Below are 17,822 nucleotides of genomic sequence, written 5' to 3'. Positions count from 1 at the left end.
ACTGATCTTTGCACAGGTGACTCTTATTGCTACGGAATAGAGGTTATTATGTTTAAGGAAGTTAATGTGTCTAACATGTCATTATGTTGATATTGATCTTAGAAGTTTGTAGTAGTAAAAAGTTTTTATTGTTCTACTGTCAGAGGGAATATTGCGTTGCGCGAATGTTTGAGGTTAACATGTTAGTTAGACATAGCCAGTCTTATCAGTCTTTAAAACCAGAAACTGAAGCTAAATAGAGATTATTTTCATAATATCGCAGTTTTTGGTGATTGCTAATTTGGTTTACGATCTGATAAACAAAACAGGCACCTCAAAAGCGCATGTATTTTAACTTTTCAGTTAAGTTCGTTAGGAAAGTGGTCAGCCCACACTTGGTTTATAAATAGAAGGCCAGGTGTTGGATTCCGTAGAAGTATTAACGGCGATAAAAACATGATAACATACAATTTAACCATACAGTGTTGCTAAAAATACGGCAATATGGGGGTATGAAATGTGACGATACAACATTTCTGTATGCAACGGATTTTTGATAGATTATCGCGTGACCACCAACAGTAAAGATAAGAAATGTGCGAAGGGGAAAGTGAACTATATTTTTATTAAAATTTGGTTATATTTTTGCTGGAGACTAACGACATAATTATCAAAAGCAATGTCATTATAAATAATTAAACAATTAAATCAACTAAATTAAAATATACTGTACATTTAATTATCATACTTAATAACATTCTTTTCAAAGAAATAGTCATGAATAATTTAGTTTTATCCACAAGAAACTTTAGTGAGAGTATTCCTTACATAAATATTAATAATGAACATACAACCAACGCGAAATCGTCCTCCGCAAACAGAAAACGAGAGTGACCAAGTACTAAAGACATTGTATGGCAAAAGTCAACAAATAAAACGAAAATGTACACTAAATTACAAGTTCAAAGTGAAATCTCGAAACGCAAGAGAGGCATTCTATTTAAGCGAGATATAGCGTTTATTATAAAAGGCAGAGAGGAGTATAAAGCGAGTTTATATATAGCCAAAGCTATTAATTACAGCCATTTTCTAAATAGCTACCTACGATCACTACGATGTTTTGGTTTTTGTTCAACGGCCGAGCGTTAGTTTTAAGTCTGTAAATACTTGTCCATATTTGTAAATGGCGGACTTGTTTTAGAAAACATAACAAATTGCGGCGAGTCGGAAGCTGCAAGCATGTGCGCTATTTATATCTCTTTCTACTTTTTAAAAGGACGCTGTCAAGTGATTGGAAGTCTTATAAAACATTAGGAAACACTTTTCTTCGGAGATTTTGGCAAAGTTTCATTTTTATGCCCCACAATCCACCAAATTTTATAGGTCATTACATACTTTAGAATTTAGATACAATTATGTTTTAAAGTTGTTGCAACACTTCGGTCAAGCAACTTAGACAATAGACGAATTTTACGTGCATACAATATAGACAGAACCAAGACAATGATCATTTCATAAGCAGTTCGAACGGACTAAAACATTTCCATAATGTCTAGGACCTAAATGTAAATATTACCTATATTTCTAAACCCACATTTTGTCGTCGACATGATCGATGTCGTACTCCTGTATTATCTAGTTAGCGTCCCTAAACAGCTGTCATAGCAAACAGTTTAACCGCTTGTATGTTACAATACGCATCAATTGTTTATTCATCCAACATCCAAGCAAGTGACCGATGAGTGTTTGAACTTGACCTCGAGCACTTTCAAATATACCGATGTCTGCCTTATGTTAATGTGGAATAGCTCAATCAATAAAGATTATGAAAATAAAAGCTAAAACGTCTTGGTCAAGCGCTACAGCTGATAGAATGGCTAAATGTCTTGCAATAACAAGACTCAAAATGGATGACATTTCGTTATGACGTAGGTAATTTTTTTTTTCGTAAATTTGGCTTGCGTCAAGGGTTTCTAATATTTAAGTAACAGATTTGTAAGAGACCTGTAAATGTAATGCATTTCTATAAATGTAAACACCAAAAAGGTTTTAATTCAATACTTAACTTTGAGTACTGGCTGAAAAAAAAACAAAAATAAACTGTCATTAACGTTAAAAGTCAAGCAAATACAGTCTATAATTAGACAAATAAGTTCAAATACAAGATAAAGATAAGAATCTACATAATAATAAAGGTTGTGTGTAGCGTCGCGGCCGGCGTTCGGACGCGGGCGGGTACCGCAAACCGGCGCGTTTCCCCCTCTGCTGTCGACCGACCGCGCTCCGCTCGATACTAAACGGCAGGGACTGAATAACCCGAAAATTACGGTATGTTTAAATAACGGTATGACGTCATATCGTAAAAAAATTGTTACCGCTATATTTGGATACCTAATTTTATTTCGGTACCTTAATTTTTGGGTACCAATATAAAAAAGGTATATTTCGCTAGCAGTACTTAGCCGTTACTAAATAAAGGTATGAAAGAGATGGAAAGACGAAGAAAACAGGATTGTTGCCGGCGCGCACGGTCGTGCCTTGGCCTTGACCACCCTTTTCGGTGCCTCGCACCCCTCGCCCACGTCCCGCAACTGTCAACGCTATATTTTTCGGTACCGATATCGCATAAAGGTTAAATAGCGGTATACCCTTACTTTTATTTTTTTTAAGGTACACTTATTTTATACCGGTAGCGTAACCTTATACCGTAACCCCTTTCAGTCCCTGCTAAACGGGCGTCGCCGTTACGGTAACCAAGCTGTGTGTTTTGGGATATGGGTATTGTTTTGTTGTTTCTCATCTAATTGCAGTAATAAAACTGTCGAGTAATTAGTATTATAAGAACGCCTGTCTAGATAGCCGTTTTGTTTTTGGTATTTGGGAATTTCAAATTGTAAATTATAATGTATTTGAATACTTATTAATTTTTTATATTTTCTGTCATTACGCCATGTAAGGAGGATAACATTTTCGTCATAGATATTTATTAAGGATAAATCTACTACCTTAAATAAAGTGTAACGTATAAACATTCGACATTTAAATCATAATTCATTTATCATACCAGTGTGTTCGAAGCTACAACAATTGCAATGTATTTTGTACTAACAAACTAAATATAGTCCTTTATCGTTCTCTGATAAAGTATTCACCCTAGCTTGCACCGGCCATCTTGGAGCGTAACCGCCGCGTTCCCCCGCCGCACGCCAGTCGCTCGCCGCGCGCCCGCCCGTGTGTACGATTCATCCACGACCGACGCAAACATTATCCATGACCATGCAGTTTGAATATGACCCTGAACGCCTCATTGAGGAGGTTAGAAAGCGACCTGGCATATGGGACTACGGGGACTCGGAGTACCGAGCGAAAAACATGAGATACAGATTGTGGAATGAAATTGTCACCGAATTGATGTCTTCAGATGTGAAGGTTACTAAGAGTGAAATGAGGGAACTCGGTACGTATATTGTATTTGTTTTAATTAGTTGTTTGTTTTGTGTATTTTGCACCGAATTGAGATAGTGCCGAGCTGAACATGACAGCGTTTCGGTACGTAAACAAGGTTTGTTTGCCGGGTTTTAGTGTTATGACGCTGTAACAGATGGCGCTCACAACCTTGACGTATAGTCTTCGTAAAACTTTTAAACCCAAGCTTGGGACTTGTATACTAAACTGAAGGTCTTATTTTGACTGCTCGGATAGCCGAGTGTTGTATCACCACGCCAAACAAAATGAGCGCGACGTGTTGCGGATTCGATCCCCGCGTAGTGCAAGCATTTGGGTGATCCACGATTGCTTGTCCTGAGTCTGGGTGTGTGGGTTTGTCTCTTGGAGCATGTGACTTGAATGTTTGTGAAACCCCCCGCGACACAAGGATTAAGTACCTTAAAGCGGAAGTTTTATTAAAGAAAAACAAACAGTTAGTTTCTCTAAAAAAGGATAAGTATCTAGTTATTGACGCAATTGGATTAATTGAAATGAATATTTTATTGTTACAGAAATTCAACTGCAAAAGAAATGGAAGAGCATTCGTGACTGTTTTCAAAAGTACATTTCAAATCCAAATCGGACAAAAAAGCCTTACATATACTCTAAACAGCTACAATTCCTATTAAAGGACCAAGAGATGCCACGTAAAGAAGATCCCGATGCATCGAGCGACTCAGAGGAATCTAAAACCACAAAGAAAAAGAGAGTATGGAAATATAAGAAGAGGTTTAAACTAGTTAAGAATGAGGAAACGTCGGAGGACGATAACAGTAACAATAATACATTCGATGTTGCTCTAGATGATTCTAGGGATTATTCCAATGATGGCATTGAGACTACGCGACCGGCTAAAGTGGCTAAGATAAGCAAACCACCGATAGATGAGTTTGCGTTCGCTAGTGTCGATACACAAATCAAAACAGATCCGGACGACTGTGATAAGATGTTCCTACTATCTCTTCTTCCACACCTCAAGACAATCCCTGAGGAATTTAGACTGAACGTCAAAATGGAACTGATGCAGGTGTTGAAGAACGCGAATTATAATACAGAGCGAGAGCACAAATTGATATAAGTGATTTAGATGATAGCAGAGTAGATATAATCTCAATATTAACCGAATTGTTAATTAGAATGTAGTATTTGGATAAGCAAGCATAAGACTAATTATAAGTTACATTCCAAATATATTTATTAGAATTAAAGTTTATTGTGATACGTAGAAATAGTTTTTCTTACCTTAAATCTAAATATGTGAGTGACTGAAGACCTCCGACTGCATTTGGAACTGTCCTTATGATGTTTTGTGATAACAATAACTTTTCTAAATAAACGTATGACGTCACTTCATCTGGTAATTCACTGAACCGATTTTTTGATAAATCTGAAACAAAACAAATAAACATTAATAATTTGTTTATTTTAAATATTGAATTTTCAACTTTATTGATAATATTTCTATAGTTCGTTATCGGAAAACGTCTCGGGGAAACCATAGGGGGATTACAACTTCAAAGAAAAATGAAACTAAATACTCGCAGTCCAGAATTTGTAAAGCTTAGGGGGACTGCAGCCATATTATATTTTCGTAATACGTTTTACGGTCACCAAGTGCCCATGAAAGTTTGCCGGTATAATGATTTAGGGTGAAACACAAGTATAATAAATATAAGTTATAGGATAGTTATGTCGTTAAGCCACGAAAATAGAACGAAACCATAATTCTTCAGAGGTCGTTAAAAGAAATATTGTTTGGCCGGTAACTTTATTGATTATTAAATATAACACGGTGATAAGACAGCTACAATTTTCAATTAACGAAAAGTTATTTCTGTTATAATTCTTAAATTATCAGGTGTATTGAATGCCAGCGGCTACAGCGCAATGCCAAAATAATTAATTTATTTGAGTATAGAATTTAGAGAAGCCTTTTCATACCTAATTAAGATTAGCCTACCTAATTAGACTACTATTATCTTATACACATCATTATCTAAATAAAAACTTTATCAAGGTATGAAATAAAACAAACAATTTCTAAGCTACATAAACTGGTTAGGTTCGTTGACACAAAACTGCGACAGACTGCGGTTGATAGCAACCACAGACAAGACTAGGGATGAGAACTGATTATTATATAATCATGCAGTTTCATACTTCTGTATAACTACTGTGTTATTTGAGAGGAATATCTTTAATGTTAACTGTAACGGTGATGACCAATGGCTCTATATTTTATATAAATTAGATACAACAAATAAGGACTGACTTAATGACTATTAAGTGATAAGTTATTAACAAGCAGTAATCTAAGTACGTCTCCTTCGTGTAATAATTGTATAGATATTGTTTACAAAGTGTGTATATGATATGTAAATAGAATTTTTGTTTTCAATCTACTTCGACACGTAGGAGAAAGGAGAGAAATGAGTGTCACCAAAACAAGTTCATTGAAAACCGTCACAGTTTGTATTTCGAAACATTTTTATAGCGGGTTCTATTAGGTACTATGTTGGATAAAAGTAACAACGTAATAAAATAACAACTACAAATAACTAGTTTACTCACAAATTCATGATCTACCACTTCGACATCATTTTGAATGGGTGGTGCATGTTCTTTAACATTAATCGAAACGTATTAATAAAGATTAAATAACTATAAAGAAGGGTTTAATAGGTTAAAAAATGCAAACCTGATAACATAATTTATTGGTTGATACTCAAGATATTCAACATTTTAATATGGATGCTTACTTTACCACAGAACATTCTCAAAATTATGGCAGCATCGTAGTACAGAAAAAAATACAATTAGGAGTGTAAAGCATGTGGAGTAAAGTTAAAAGCACCTGACAAACTATTGAAAACGTTACTTAACTAGATACCAGCCACGTGACCAAGTTTCAATATCTTCATTGACGGTATAAAACCTAATTGCTTAAAATTGTTATGCCTCGTTCCTAATTCTATGTGTCAATCGATTATAGGGGTCGATAAGGAAGCGCCAGCAAAACTAATCGATTTGAACTAAGATAATGACAACAATTCAATTCCGCTCTATGGGCGCAACTAACGTAATCTAATCCAAGTCGTTACGTACGTATCATAGAGATGCTTGAACTCGATTCATATGATTTATTTAACGGTCTCAACTGTTGTTAACTTGTGACTGACAGTTATAGTGACAGCTGGATAAATAAAAAACATCTGTTACACAAGTCAAGTGGGGCAGGAGTTTATCTCGAAACGTTTAACATCAGAAGCTTTTACAAAAACATGTCTGCTAAATATTGTGCTGTGACATTTTCCATTAAGCCTTTTTGCTAGGTTTAATCCCAAGTTTTTGCTAAAAGGGTGCGTTTGTAACAGCCGGGTTACGCCCCAACGAATGACAAATTGCTATACACGGGCTTTTGAGCAGTCGCCGAATGCGAGTGAAAATAATTTATGTTCACCAAAAAACAAGAGGGAATAATTACCCGGCAACTATAAAGCAACAATTAAAGCTTTGTAAAATATTATGAAAGTGCAAAACAGCGGGGGTCATTGTATTCTTCTTTTTGCGTATACATGCAAATGTTGTTCATTTTCTTTCGCGTCCGAATCTAATTTTTTAAACCAAAAATTTGCTCTTACACAGTCTGATGCGAATATTCGCATATTTTTACATAACTGTGTTTCTGATAACGATTTTATTCTAGTAATTTGTCTAAACATGACTTTTATGCGAAGGTGTGTTATTCTTGGTATGTATGACAATATAAACTGTGTTGTTGATACTAATATATAGATAATCTATATAAACATTTCATATCTGCTGTTGAATCACACAACGCCTCAAAAAATGTGTGTCAACAATCAATGGGCCGAGACTGCACCAAAACTGGTTTCTCCACAGCTTCGTGAGAACTGTCCAATATATTTTGTTTAACTTTTTCTTCTCAATGATTTAAGCTGTTTCCTGTAGCAACATTGCGTCAATTAGGTACATTAGCATCTTCCCAATAATTGGATGATGGGTATAAGAGGAAGCCATATATAATGCCGTTTTTCTAGTGCATAATTTTAAATATAAGTAGCTTAAAAACTTGCAGGTCTATGCCCGTATGACTTAACTTTCTTATAGTAAAATAAGTAAAAAGTATGTTGCATAACTGTCAATAAAACAAAATGATAGTAACCGTCTAATTAGTCACATAAATGAGAGCCTGTAGTCTGTAGAACATTATACAATAAGTCTGTTAATATTATCACTAATGATACCGTGTTAAAACGACCTAATTTTTTCGAATACTGATAATACGCCCTGGCAATATACTTAATGGAAACACTCTAGGGAATAGGAAAACGTAGTTTTATAAAAGTAGGTCGTCTTTACATTGATATATTAGAAATGTTTTCATTTGATAAATAAACCATTCGTATTTTGGAACTTAACACAGTTGAAGTATTCTCTAGAGGCGACTTGTCAAGTAGTCTGTAACAAATATGAGTATATAATGTATTATTTCTATTTAATAGAAGTGTATCCTTGCCTGTGAGTAATAAATAAATCTATTTATAGACATAAGCCGCAAACAACCTTTATAACTAAGTAGACAAGTTACGTTGGTGTATAAAATTACAAATGAACAACTGTGAGGATATTATGGACGTTCCAGATAAAAGGTTCTTTATTTCCATTCTGGATAATGGAAACACTAAAACCTTAGCTAAAAATAAGGAACATAATTAGTTGTATATTATATTTGCTTACAAAAAAAAATAAGAAAAGTTCTGAAGTAATCTCTCTGTGCATGAAAAGTAGCTAATCTTTTTGAAGAAACAAAACGTATTGATTAATTAAAATCTTTTCTTTTACAACGTAAACAACAGAGCGGCTTTCAAATGAATCTTTCAACACAAGACAAGAAAGACGAAGTTCATCAAGGCTTGTTCCTATGTAAAGCCTTAGAATAAAAGCTTCTTTCGTTCCTGACAGACAGCGTAGGCGGTGACAAAAGGAGGTCTTCTAAGCATTAATGACTAGAGGCAGGCCTTTGAACAATGAACATGACACTAACTACTTGAGACTTGATGAAAGTTTGAGCTGTCGACTCCTTGCTATTCGTAATTATAATCCTGCGCCGACGTTCGGGAGCTGTTAACGTCAAAGATAATAAGTTTTGATGAGGTCGTGAAATTATTATGAAGCGTGCGTGAACTGAAATAACTGACGCACTTGTTAGGTTATTGAGTTCTGGAGAAATTAATTAGCTTATGGTTAAACAAATAAGCCATAGTTCAAGAATAACAATGGAATTGAAAAATGGCGTGCCACAAAAGAATATTTAAGTCTCTCACGCAATTAATTAGAACACCAGCTAATCTCGGACAAATAGCAATACATTAACGTTTGCAGACACATAAATCTAATTCAATTGAGGCCAGCATTAAATAAATGCGAGGACAACACTCGAGTCCTGGTATTCGGTGATTATATCCTAGAGTTTCCGGCGGCTGTCATAAATACAACGTGTTCGTTACAAGACTTATGAGTCACGGCACTGAGCTCAAAAGTTACGATCCAGTGGACGCAGTACTTGCTCTTACGATTATAACCAGCTCAGATGATGTTATGTAAACACTAGCTAACACTCATGTTGAAATTGATATCTAATAATAAAGAGGCTATATAAATAAACAGAGCTTTCAATAATACACTATATTATGTACCTATGTAGTAAAGTTATTTGTTTTAAAGTAACGCTTTGCCAAGGTTCGACATAATTATACGTTTAACACTGACTCCTTATGTTGTAAGTACTGCTGTATCTGTTTTAATATCCTTTGCAAATATAACGTAGACATTGTATTTTTTGCGGTTGAGTATATTTATAGAGCGGAATTGGGTGCTCTGTGATATTTACACAGGACCGAGCCATTTGACCCCGAGACCTTTAAAGAAACTGAAAGAGAGTCATAGCATTCGACACTATGTTACGTCACTGGTTGGTTATTTATAATTCAAAATACTGTTGAGCCATAAAAAAGAACACTGACGAGATACTTTGTCTTTAGCCTCCTTGAAAAAAAACACTGAAATCAATAAACTTCTTTATCAAAGAAACTAAGAATTCCATTGTTTAAATAAAATACGATGTAGTCGTAGCACTCGTGGCTAAAATGTGCATACTTATTGAATTGTATGATGAACTAACTATGAATCATCTTCCTCATTCATGTGAACATCTGCAGAACTACTATTCAATATTATACTTTACATAGCCAAGTTTAATAACATCTTGAGACATTGAAATTGAATTGTGTTAAGTATGCAGGTTCAATGACCAAAACATTATCAACATTACAAAATCTTACTACGCGTAAAAAACAAAAAAAAAATATGTTGCGTATTACCAGGCTATAATTAATCACTAATGCGTTAGATGAGCATTTAATAAGCGTAAAATATCACGTAGAGCGGACTAATCGAGCGACATCAAAGGCCTCAAGGCAGTTTATATAGAAAATAATAAAAATAAATTCAAGCAAAAGTATACATATGTAGTTCCAGGTGATGTAATCGAGTTTTGACGAGACTTTGTAACTGGAACACAAACATCAGCCACTACAGATCAAAATTACACTTTATTGACGGATACTGACAAGATGTTTATGATCAAAAGCTTTCCACGAAGCGCGAGTCGAGTGCGACGTGTACCAAATAACCAGGTACTGCGTTAGTTAATGTCATGACGAGAGATTTAGGATGAAAGCATATATTTATAAGCACTGTGGTAATTATTATTATAGGAGAAGCAAAAACTTTCGTTCACATCGTAAATGCCAGAAATTGTTTCAATGTTTATTTTGGAAATGAACTGGGATTTTCGTTAATGATATGAAAGAAAACAACTAATAATAACAAGTTACTAACGCAGGTCGGTTATAAAAGAGCGGTAATCACCGACCCGACTCTACCAACACAGGACATTTGAGTAAGGGCAAATGTCGTCGACTCGGGACGGGGTATATTTTTGTACAAAAGGTAAGCTATTTCCATGTGACGATGGAAGGGCTGTCAGCTAAAGGCCATTAGGTAATGTGGCACAACACAACGACCGTGAACTTTTGGCTGACAGTGTAAATGACAGAGGTTGGCTGAGAATAGCGCAGCGAAAAATATTCAGAGAAATTGAAACTCGAAGCACGTGTGTGGACATAATACTGATTAAACGTATACTCAATATACGAGTGAGCTATCTACGGTGAACATTAACGATGGTAGTGACTTCCAGGTAGACATTATCTCAGGTAAACATTGATCCATGTCAACTGATACCCCCGATAATGTCGAAACCTTTTAGTCACTAACATTGTCAAACCATATTCGTTTACGTAACCAAAAATATACGTAGTATCCCAATAGAAAACGATAGAAACAACATGATCTGAATAACAAAAAGTCAGATCATTGCACCGAAGGTCGTATCATTATTCCAGTTTAACGATCACGAATGACTTGCCATCATATTCAATTCCAGATTTCACAACTTGGCTCGGATCGTCGATTTGTAGACGCCTGAGTTAATACGTATATTATTATTTACGTTCTAGTACAGAAATACCTCGAGTTTTTTTTATTTACTTTCACTGTTTACGTACGTATATCGGTTTTAAACACAAAACATGTGCGAAATTAGCAAGCGATGAATATTTAGCAAACTGGTTGGCACCGAATTGCTGGGAACGAGTTTACAGTCTAGTTTTTACGTTGGTGTATGTCCTCGAAAAATAACCGTCATTACCACGTGGTATTATGGAACGAGCCTGGTTTCGCTATCTAACGTGCCTTTTCCTGTAGTCCTTACAATGCCGGATACCAAAAATGGAAAAAAAATAAACAAAAATATCTCCTTAAATTTCCGTTGACTTCTTTTTTGTAGCTATTTTCTTCATCCTGCCGCCTACAAAAATATCAGCTACTATCTTGATGACAAATAACTTCTCGTCACGACTTTATTTTGGTCACAATAATAGTTGCTTGGCCTAGAGAACAATCCTAACTAATTGAGACCTATCTAGTGCCACTTAAAGCCGTTTGCGTACACTTAGCGACACTTGGTGTAGCAAAATATATTGCATAGATTGAATGTCTGGTGAGGTGCCAATTTACTGATACATGCGCTGCGGACTGCGGGCCTCCGCAACCTTGACCGGCGACCGAGTCGTATAAATCTCAACCAGCTCTCAAAGGTTTGGCTATCACTATTGCAACAATACCAAAATGGTCAGCCTATTTTTTATCGGTTTATTTAATCAAAGTACAAAGAACTTTAGATTTATGTCTATTGTGTCACGTAATCGAAATAAGGAAAACACGTTTGAGTTCGTAATTTGCATTTCACCTTTCAAGCTACTGAATAGACACCATGTAAGGTTTCACATAGCTAATACTGTGTCTGATAGTTTCCGGCGATAAACTTCATTCGTAATTGCTAAACTAGTAAAAAAATAGTAATTCAAATTGATCACGTACAGCAATCAGTGCGAGCCTTGGCCTTGGTAGCAATCATGATTATAACACACATCCTATCGTAACTGAGGTTAAATTACATCATAGTAGAGTCATCCAGCGTAACACTATTAAACACCCAAGAATATAACAGTTCGAATGAAAAACTTATTTTGGTGTTAATTTTGGTTCCGGAGCAAACAGTCTTAACCAACGGTTGAAGCCATTAATCGAAAGCTTACTCGCAATGACTTGATGTGGCAATCGAACGCTTTACCCGTTAACATGTACTGCTATAGTATGAAGTGACAACGGTGTAGATTGAATAACAAATCACTCGAACAATGCAAATGAGATGACCCAACATGAACAAGAATGCTTGCTACCTAGTAGTACAGTTAATTAATGAACCAATGTTATTTAAGATGCACCTGTGGCATAGGCAGTTGACAGAACCAATACAAGAATAGAAGTCTGAACTGCTTTTTTTATTGTTTTCTTGAGAACACTTATCTGGACAACAGTTGAGCTTTTTAATTACATCTGAAGCAAAATTTGTCAACAAGCGTTCATTTACTGTCACGACCCATTATGATTCATTCAATTACGATTTTTGTTACCATGTACAATGCTGGTCTGTAAATCAAAATTAGGATACAGAAACCGCACATCAGTAGTTTCTACAAATTACTACTAATGAGGGATCCTCTGTGTCCAGTATATGGTACTTATTTAATGTCATTCTAAAGGTGATTAATGGCGAAGAAACTCGTACAGTACGAACTCGTACACAAAGGGCGCACGAAATTGGTACTAATTAGTTTCCTCCCTTACCGGTTTGGCTTAAAGAACATTTCGGAAAATATTCTTCAACATTATCTGATGGAGAATCACGTATTCTAAGAATGTGGATCGGATGTACCGCGACTACAACAGCAGTCATAATTCGAAATATGCGTCATACTTGTAAAAATGGAGTGTAGTATACTCATACGATCGAGTACGCTTCGTTTGATAACGGTATTATAACGAACCATAGATTTTATTGCGATAGTCATGTCGCATTTCAACCTTAATGATGCATAATAAGAACTAATTTTAGTATAACAATTGCAAAAGAAAGCGATAAGAGTGAGTGTCAGTAACGGTGTGACGGCGACCTAAGTACTTTATAATCTTCCAGACGAAAATAGGTATATTAGGTAAACCTGTAACAAGTCTAGACCACTAGTCGTTGGATAATTAGGCAAGTACTGCTGTGTAATACCATATAATGCGATTAGGAGTCGAAAGGTTGGAAGCATGATGTTGGTTTCAGAAACCTTTTAGGTGTGGGCGAATGGCACCTATTTAAGGAAAAAATTACCGAAATCTGTGTAGTATTGTCAAGTTTTGCAGCAATGCACGTTACACGTGCCGTCTGATCAATACGCCGGTCGGGACGGCGACCGGCTGTCGGCGGCATGGCGTGTCACCCCTAAACACAGCTGATTCCACCTATTCCCCTCAGTCAGTTCGTTCACCCTTCGTCCCGCACCTCTTCCACCCTCCCAAACTTTCGATCTCGTTAAAACATAAACATATCCTCGGTACCCGGCGAAATTCAGATAGGAAATTACAAATTTCCTGGCAATACAAACGCCGGTTTTCGTCATAATTATTTATGAAAAAATACGATCGCGATGGTTATGGTGAAAATAGTTTATCATATCTCAAACGTAAATTAATTACTAAGGAAAAATGTATTCGCGTAAAGGTGCTGGACCCTCAAAGGATTCTTCTTACAGAACTGATACTGAAGTCCACGATGGATACACAGAACAACAGCAACAACAGTACACTAAATACCTGAAGAAGTTAAAAAATGATTTCGATGAGACCTGGTGCAAGAGAGCAAAACTAAACATGGATTTCACTGAACTGGAGCGAATCAAAACCCTAGGTACAGGAGCTTTTGGCAGGGTAGTGTTATTAAAGCATTCGAAAAGTTACAAATTATACGCAATGAAGGTATTAGAAAAAGAAAAGATAGTGAAAATGAAACAGGTTGAACATACGCTCTACGAAAAGCGCATTCTAGAAGCAATCAGGTTCCCATTCACAGTTTGCATGGAATTCAGTTTCAAGGACAACAGTTGTATCTATTTTATTATGCCATTCGTACCAGGCGGTGAAATGTTCACCCATCTACGGCGAATGGGTAAGTTCGAAGAGCCACTAGCGAAATTTTATGCAAGTCAAGTAATTTTAGCCTTGGAGTACCTGCATTTTTGTAACCTAGTTTACCGCGACCTAAAGCCAGAAAACATTTTGATTGATAAATCAGGGTACCTGAAAATAACAGATTTTGGATTTTGTAAGATATTGCAAGGTAGAACATGGACTTTGTGTGGAACGCCGGAATACTTGGCTCCGGAACTTATTTTAAGCAAAGGTTACGGGTTTTCGGTAGACTGGTGGTCGTTTGGTGTTTTGCTTTTCGAAATGAATGCTGGCTACCCACCTTTCTATGCTAATGATCCTATGAAGACATATGAGAAAATCGTAAGTGGAAAATACAGGTGCCCATCGAGTTTTAACAGTGACTTAAGAGATCTAATACGTAACATTCTCCAAGTCGACATAAGCCATCGCTACGGTGTAATGAAAAATGGGGTGATGGATTACAAAAATCACAAGTGGTTTAAGGGCATCGAATGGGAATCAATACTAAACTGTCGAACGCAGCCACCATTCGTTCCAAAATACAGGGGACCGGGCGATACTACGAACTTCGACCGATATGAAGAGGAAACTATAACACCAGCTTCGCACTGCTTATTTGAAGCAGAGTTTTACGATTTTTAGTTTCTAAAAATTAAGTTATGTGATCCATTGTCCCAACATTAAATAAGAATTATTTGAACAATATTCAGACTGTATTTTTATTCATAACGCATGGTTGTGTGATAGTTATTTTTAATAGTTATTTAAAAAGGCACATCCTGACCCATAATCTTGTATCACATTTGTTCGTTTTGTTGAAAGACGATTTGAATTCATAATGGGGCACGTGTGAGGGCCCCTCGTGACATGCGCCCGCGCAGCGCCAGAGAACAGTAATAACAGCAGGCAAAAGGGCACGCGACGCATCTATATTGAATTTTCGTGACAAGTTTCGAGTGAGTATTGTGTAGGGGGACACTTATAAAATGCATTGATCGTGGCGGTTACAAAACAAGGCACGTTGTAAGACTATTGTAAAAATGACGAGAACAACAGCGGCCGAGTTGTGTTGTTCATCCAACGCATAATATGCTTAAATTCGTACATTAACATTATTCTTACTGCCTGACAAAAGTCATAACTGTTCTATTCTAGTTAATGTAAGACAATCGCGTTCAAAATATTTCGGGAACAATAAGATATAAACAGAATATCTGCACATGTACAGTATAGTCAGAACACATGTCCGGCATATTCTGAAAGAGTCGGCTGAATAGATATAGTATGTGACCTGAATTTGTGCCAGAACTCTGCCAAGATTAGCATGACTGATGCTGTTATAGCAACGTATTTTGACTTTCATTACATTCTTCAATGGAATATTTTAGCAATACGTTAGACAGTGAAGTGTGCAATTTGCATACCTACCTTATAAATAAATGTTATACTAATTCAAACAAAGTACCTACTTAATCACTTTTGTGAATGACTTGTTATCTAATATATTACAATTTTACAGTTGATTCATACAAAATCCCATCTAAATGCATAATCATATAAGAAAACTGCAATTTATTATCATACGTCACAATAAACAACTAATGTTTCTCCTGTACTGGTACTGCATTTGCACAAAATATTTAAAATGATAATGTTAAAAACTTCCAAACAAAAATTTACTTAGTTAACATATATATTATATGATGTAGCAAGAATTTCGTCGAAAGTCAAGACAAAGCACACACAAAGCTCATTTATCTGCAAAATAAGTTCTAAACCTGCATTTAACCCAACGACTTGCAGCTATTACTCAATAGCGTTGGCAAATCGAAGCTCCAAGAATTACGCACTTACAATTTTATGGTACGACACCTCATAGGGACAATGGCTTGAAACAATAGCTTTTCTCCGTGTGATGGTGGCAAGGGACCAGTGCAACCGACCGGAAAGTGAAGGAAGCGCGGTTCCGTCTCACGAAGAGGACGTGACGTCAGAAAATAGCCAAGGTTTACCTCTTAAAGGGTTGATGATTCACTTATTAGCATAGCGAACGTTGCTTGGTAAGACAAAGGTGTATTATATTTTGAGGTTAATAACGTCATACTATTTTCATTGTCATTGCTATGCTTGTGTAAGCAATTTGGGTAATCTGGGCAAATAACACTTTAGTTGTAAACTATTATTAGATATGTATGTATAACGGTTATGCTTTTATCAAAAACTGGTATAACCAATGATATTGCCAAGTTTTATTCATGCAAAGGTTCTTGTTCTGAACTCTTCAAATTATATTATTACGTAAATAATTTGAAGAGTTTAGAGTTTAAGTTTAGTGCAGTGCTAAGGTTCATTGTTAAGTCATAAGTAAAACGTCATATAACTGTTAGTTCTGTACAAAATGGCCTAAAGTTAACGTCTTTTTAGGTCGAGAAACTGGTGAATAGGCATTATTTTAACAAGAGTACCCCCATTTATATTATACGAAGCCTTTAGAGGTTGTAGACAAAAGCTCCGAAAGTTCAGCCAAGCCTCCTTCGTATTCACAATGGTGGTTCTTACATAACCATTGCCTAACAAAAGCCTAGGTTCTACGATACAATGTAGTGTTATCTGATTTAGACGCGAAGTGTCTATAACTTCACAATATAACCAGTAATATTTGTAAATATTGTATTGTATACCTAGCTTCATATCTAAGAGTATATTTTAAGAACTAACCTGTTCGTAGTTTCAATTCACACTTATAATTAAATATGAAAGTATGATGTCTGCCTGTATGTTACGTTTTCATGGCCAAACAGCTCTCCCAAATGCGACACAATAAGGTTTGGGGATATCTCAAACTCGTTAAACTTATAGGCCCAATGCAACTATAACAGAATTAAAGTCGGCGCCGCGATCTAAAGCTATACAAAAATCACTACACCTTTATAGTCCGATTTTTAATTCGAGGCAGTATAATGACATTGCCAGTGTGGCAGGTTTTTAATTCCAAATAAATAGTGATGTGTTAGAATCGACTTATTACAATCAAAAGTCAGTCGAGCTTACATTTTTTTATTCATATATCAAATTAGCTCTGTATAAAAAAATATATATTTACGACAATTAATCAAAAGACATGCACGGTGACTGTTTTTAAATGTAAAAAAAATAATAATTTAAATTTATAAAATTAAAGCCAAATGCGGTGCTGGTATAAGATGAAGCACCGTACCATGCAAGAAAAGTCGAGCGCATTCAACTCCAAACGGGATGAATTCTGACATTATGCAGTGGTTGGATGAAAAACAAATTTTAAATCAACTTACAATTATAAAAGCTCAATTAATAGAAATAGTAAATGTTTGATACATAATAAAATAAGGCATGATTAAATGTCATCGTCGTAGTAAGATTTCCAAACATCACTATTGTAGCGGGTCACCCTTTTTTGTATAAATGACAGTTGCAATTGTCATTTTACTGCCTCGAATTAAAAATCGGATTATACTAACACAAGCTTTTCAATAAGCCGATCAAAATTAATATTATTTTAACTGAAATCTCAGTTCAATCTCCCATTAATCGTAAAACAAAATTGTGAGTACATCTTACGAAAGCACAGTTATGAGGACATACCCACAATTAACAGTCGTTAAATCTAACTT

The 17,822-nt window shown here is 35.7% G+C and overlaps 2 protein-coding genes across 2 annotated transcripts; both read left to right on the top strand.

Moving 5' to 3' along the window:
• The first annotated feature begins 2,417 nt into the window (after window positions 1–2,417).
• On the top strand, window positions 2,418–4,818 carry LOC113506878. The gene is made up of 2 exons (XM_026889715.1): window positions 2,418–3,436; window positions 3,978–4,818. Exons 1-2 carry the CDS (start codon window positions 3,250–3,252, stop codon window positions 4,541–4,543), a joined length of 753 nt encoding a protein of 250 aa, XP_026745516.1. The 5' UTR covers window positions 2,418–3,249; the 3' UTR covers window positions 4,544–4,818.
• An 86-nt stretch (window positions 4,819–4,904) lies between these two features.
• On the top strand, window positions 4,905–17,102 carry LOC113506877 (cAMP-dependent protein kinase catalytic subunit alpha-like). The gene has a single exon (XM_026889714.1). The coding sequence runs from the start codon at window positions 13,708–13,710 to the stop codon at window positions 14,812–14,814; it is 1,107 nt and encodes a 368-aa protein (XP_026745515.1). The 5' UTR covers window positions 4,905–13,707; the 3' UTR covers window positions 14,815–17,102.
• The last annotated feature ends 720 nt before the right edge of the window (window positions 17,103–17,822 follow it).

This window comes from Trichoplusia ni, unplaced genomic scaffold (genome assembly GCF_003590095.1).
Source record: "Trichoplusia ni isolate ovarian cell line Hi5 unplaced genomic scaffold, tn1 tig00000025, whole genome shotgun sequence".
Classification (NCBI taxonomy): domain Eukaryota; kingdom Metazoa; phylum Arthropoda; class Insecta; order Lepidoptera; family Noctuidae; genus Trichoplusia; species Trichoplusia ni.
This window is presented reverse-complemented; position numbering and strand designations above follow the sequence as displayed.

What these genes read in the sequence shown, in the direction of transcription:
- LOC113506878 (XM_026889715.1), top strand. Translation starts at nt 3,250, where the DNA reads ATGACCATGCAGTTTGAATATGACCCTGAACGCCTCATTGAGGAGGTT. An exon ending in GAGTGAAATGAGGGAACTCG is followed by an intron (nt 3,437 to 3,977) that starts GTACGTATATTG and finishes TTATTGTTACAG; the next exon opens with AAATTCAACTGCAAAAGAAA.
- LOC113506877 (XM_026889714.1), top strand. Translation starts at nt 13,708, where the DNA reads ATGTATTCGCGTAAAGGTGCTGGACCCTCAAAGGATTCTTCTTACAGA.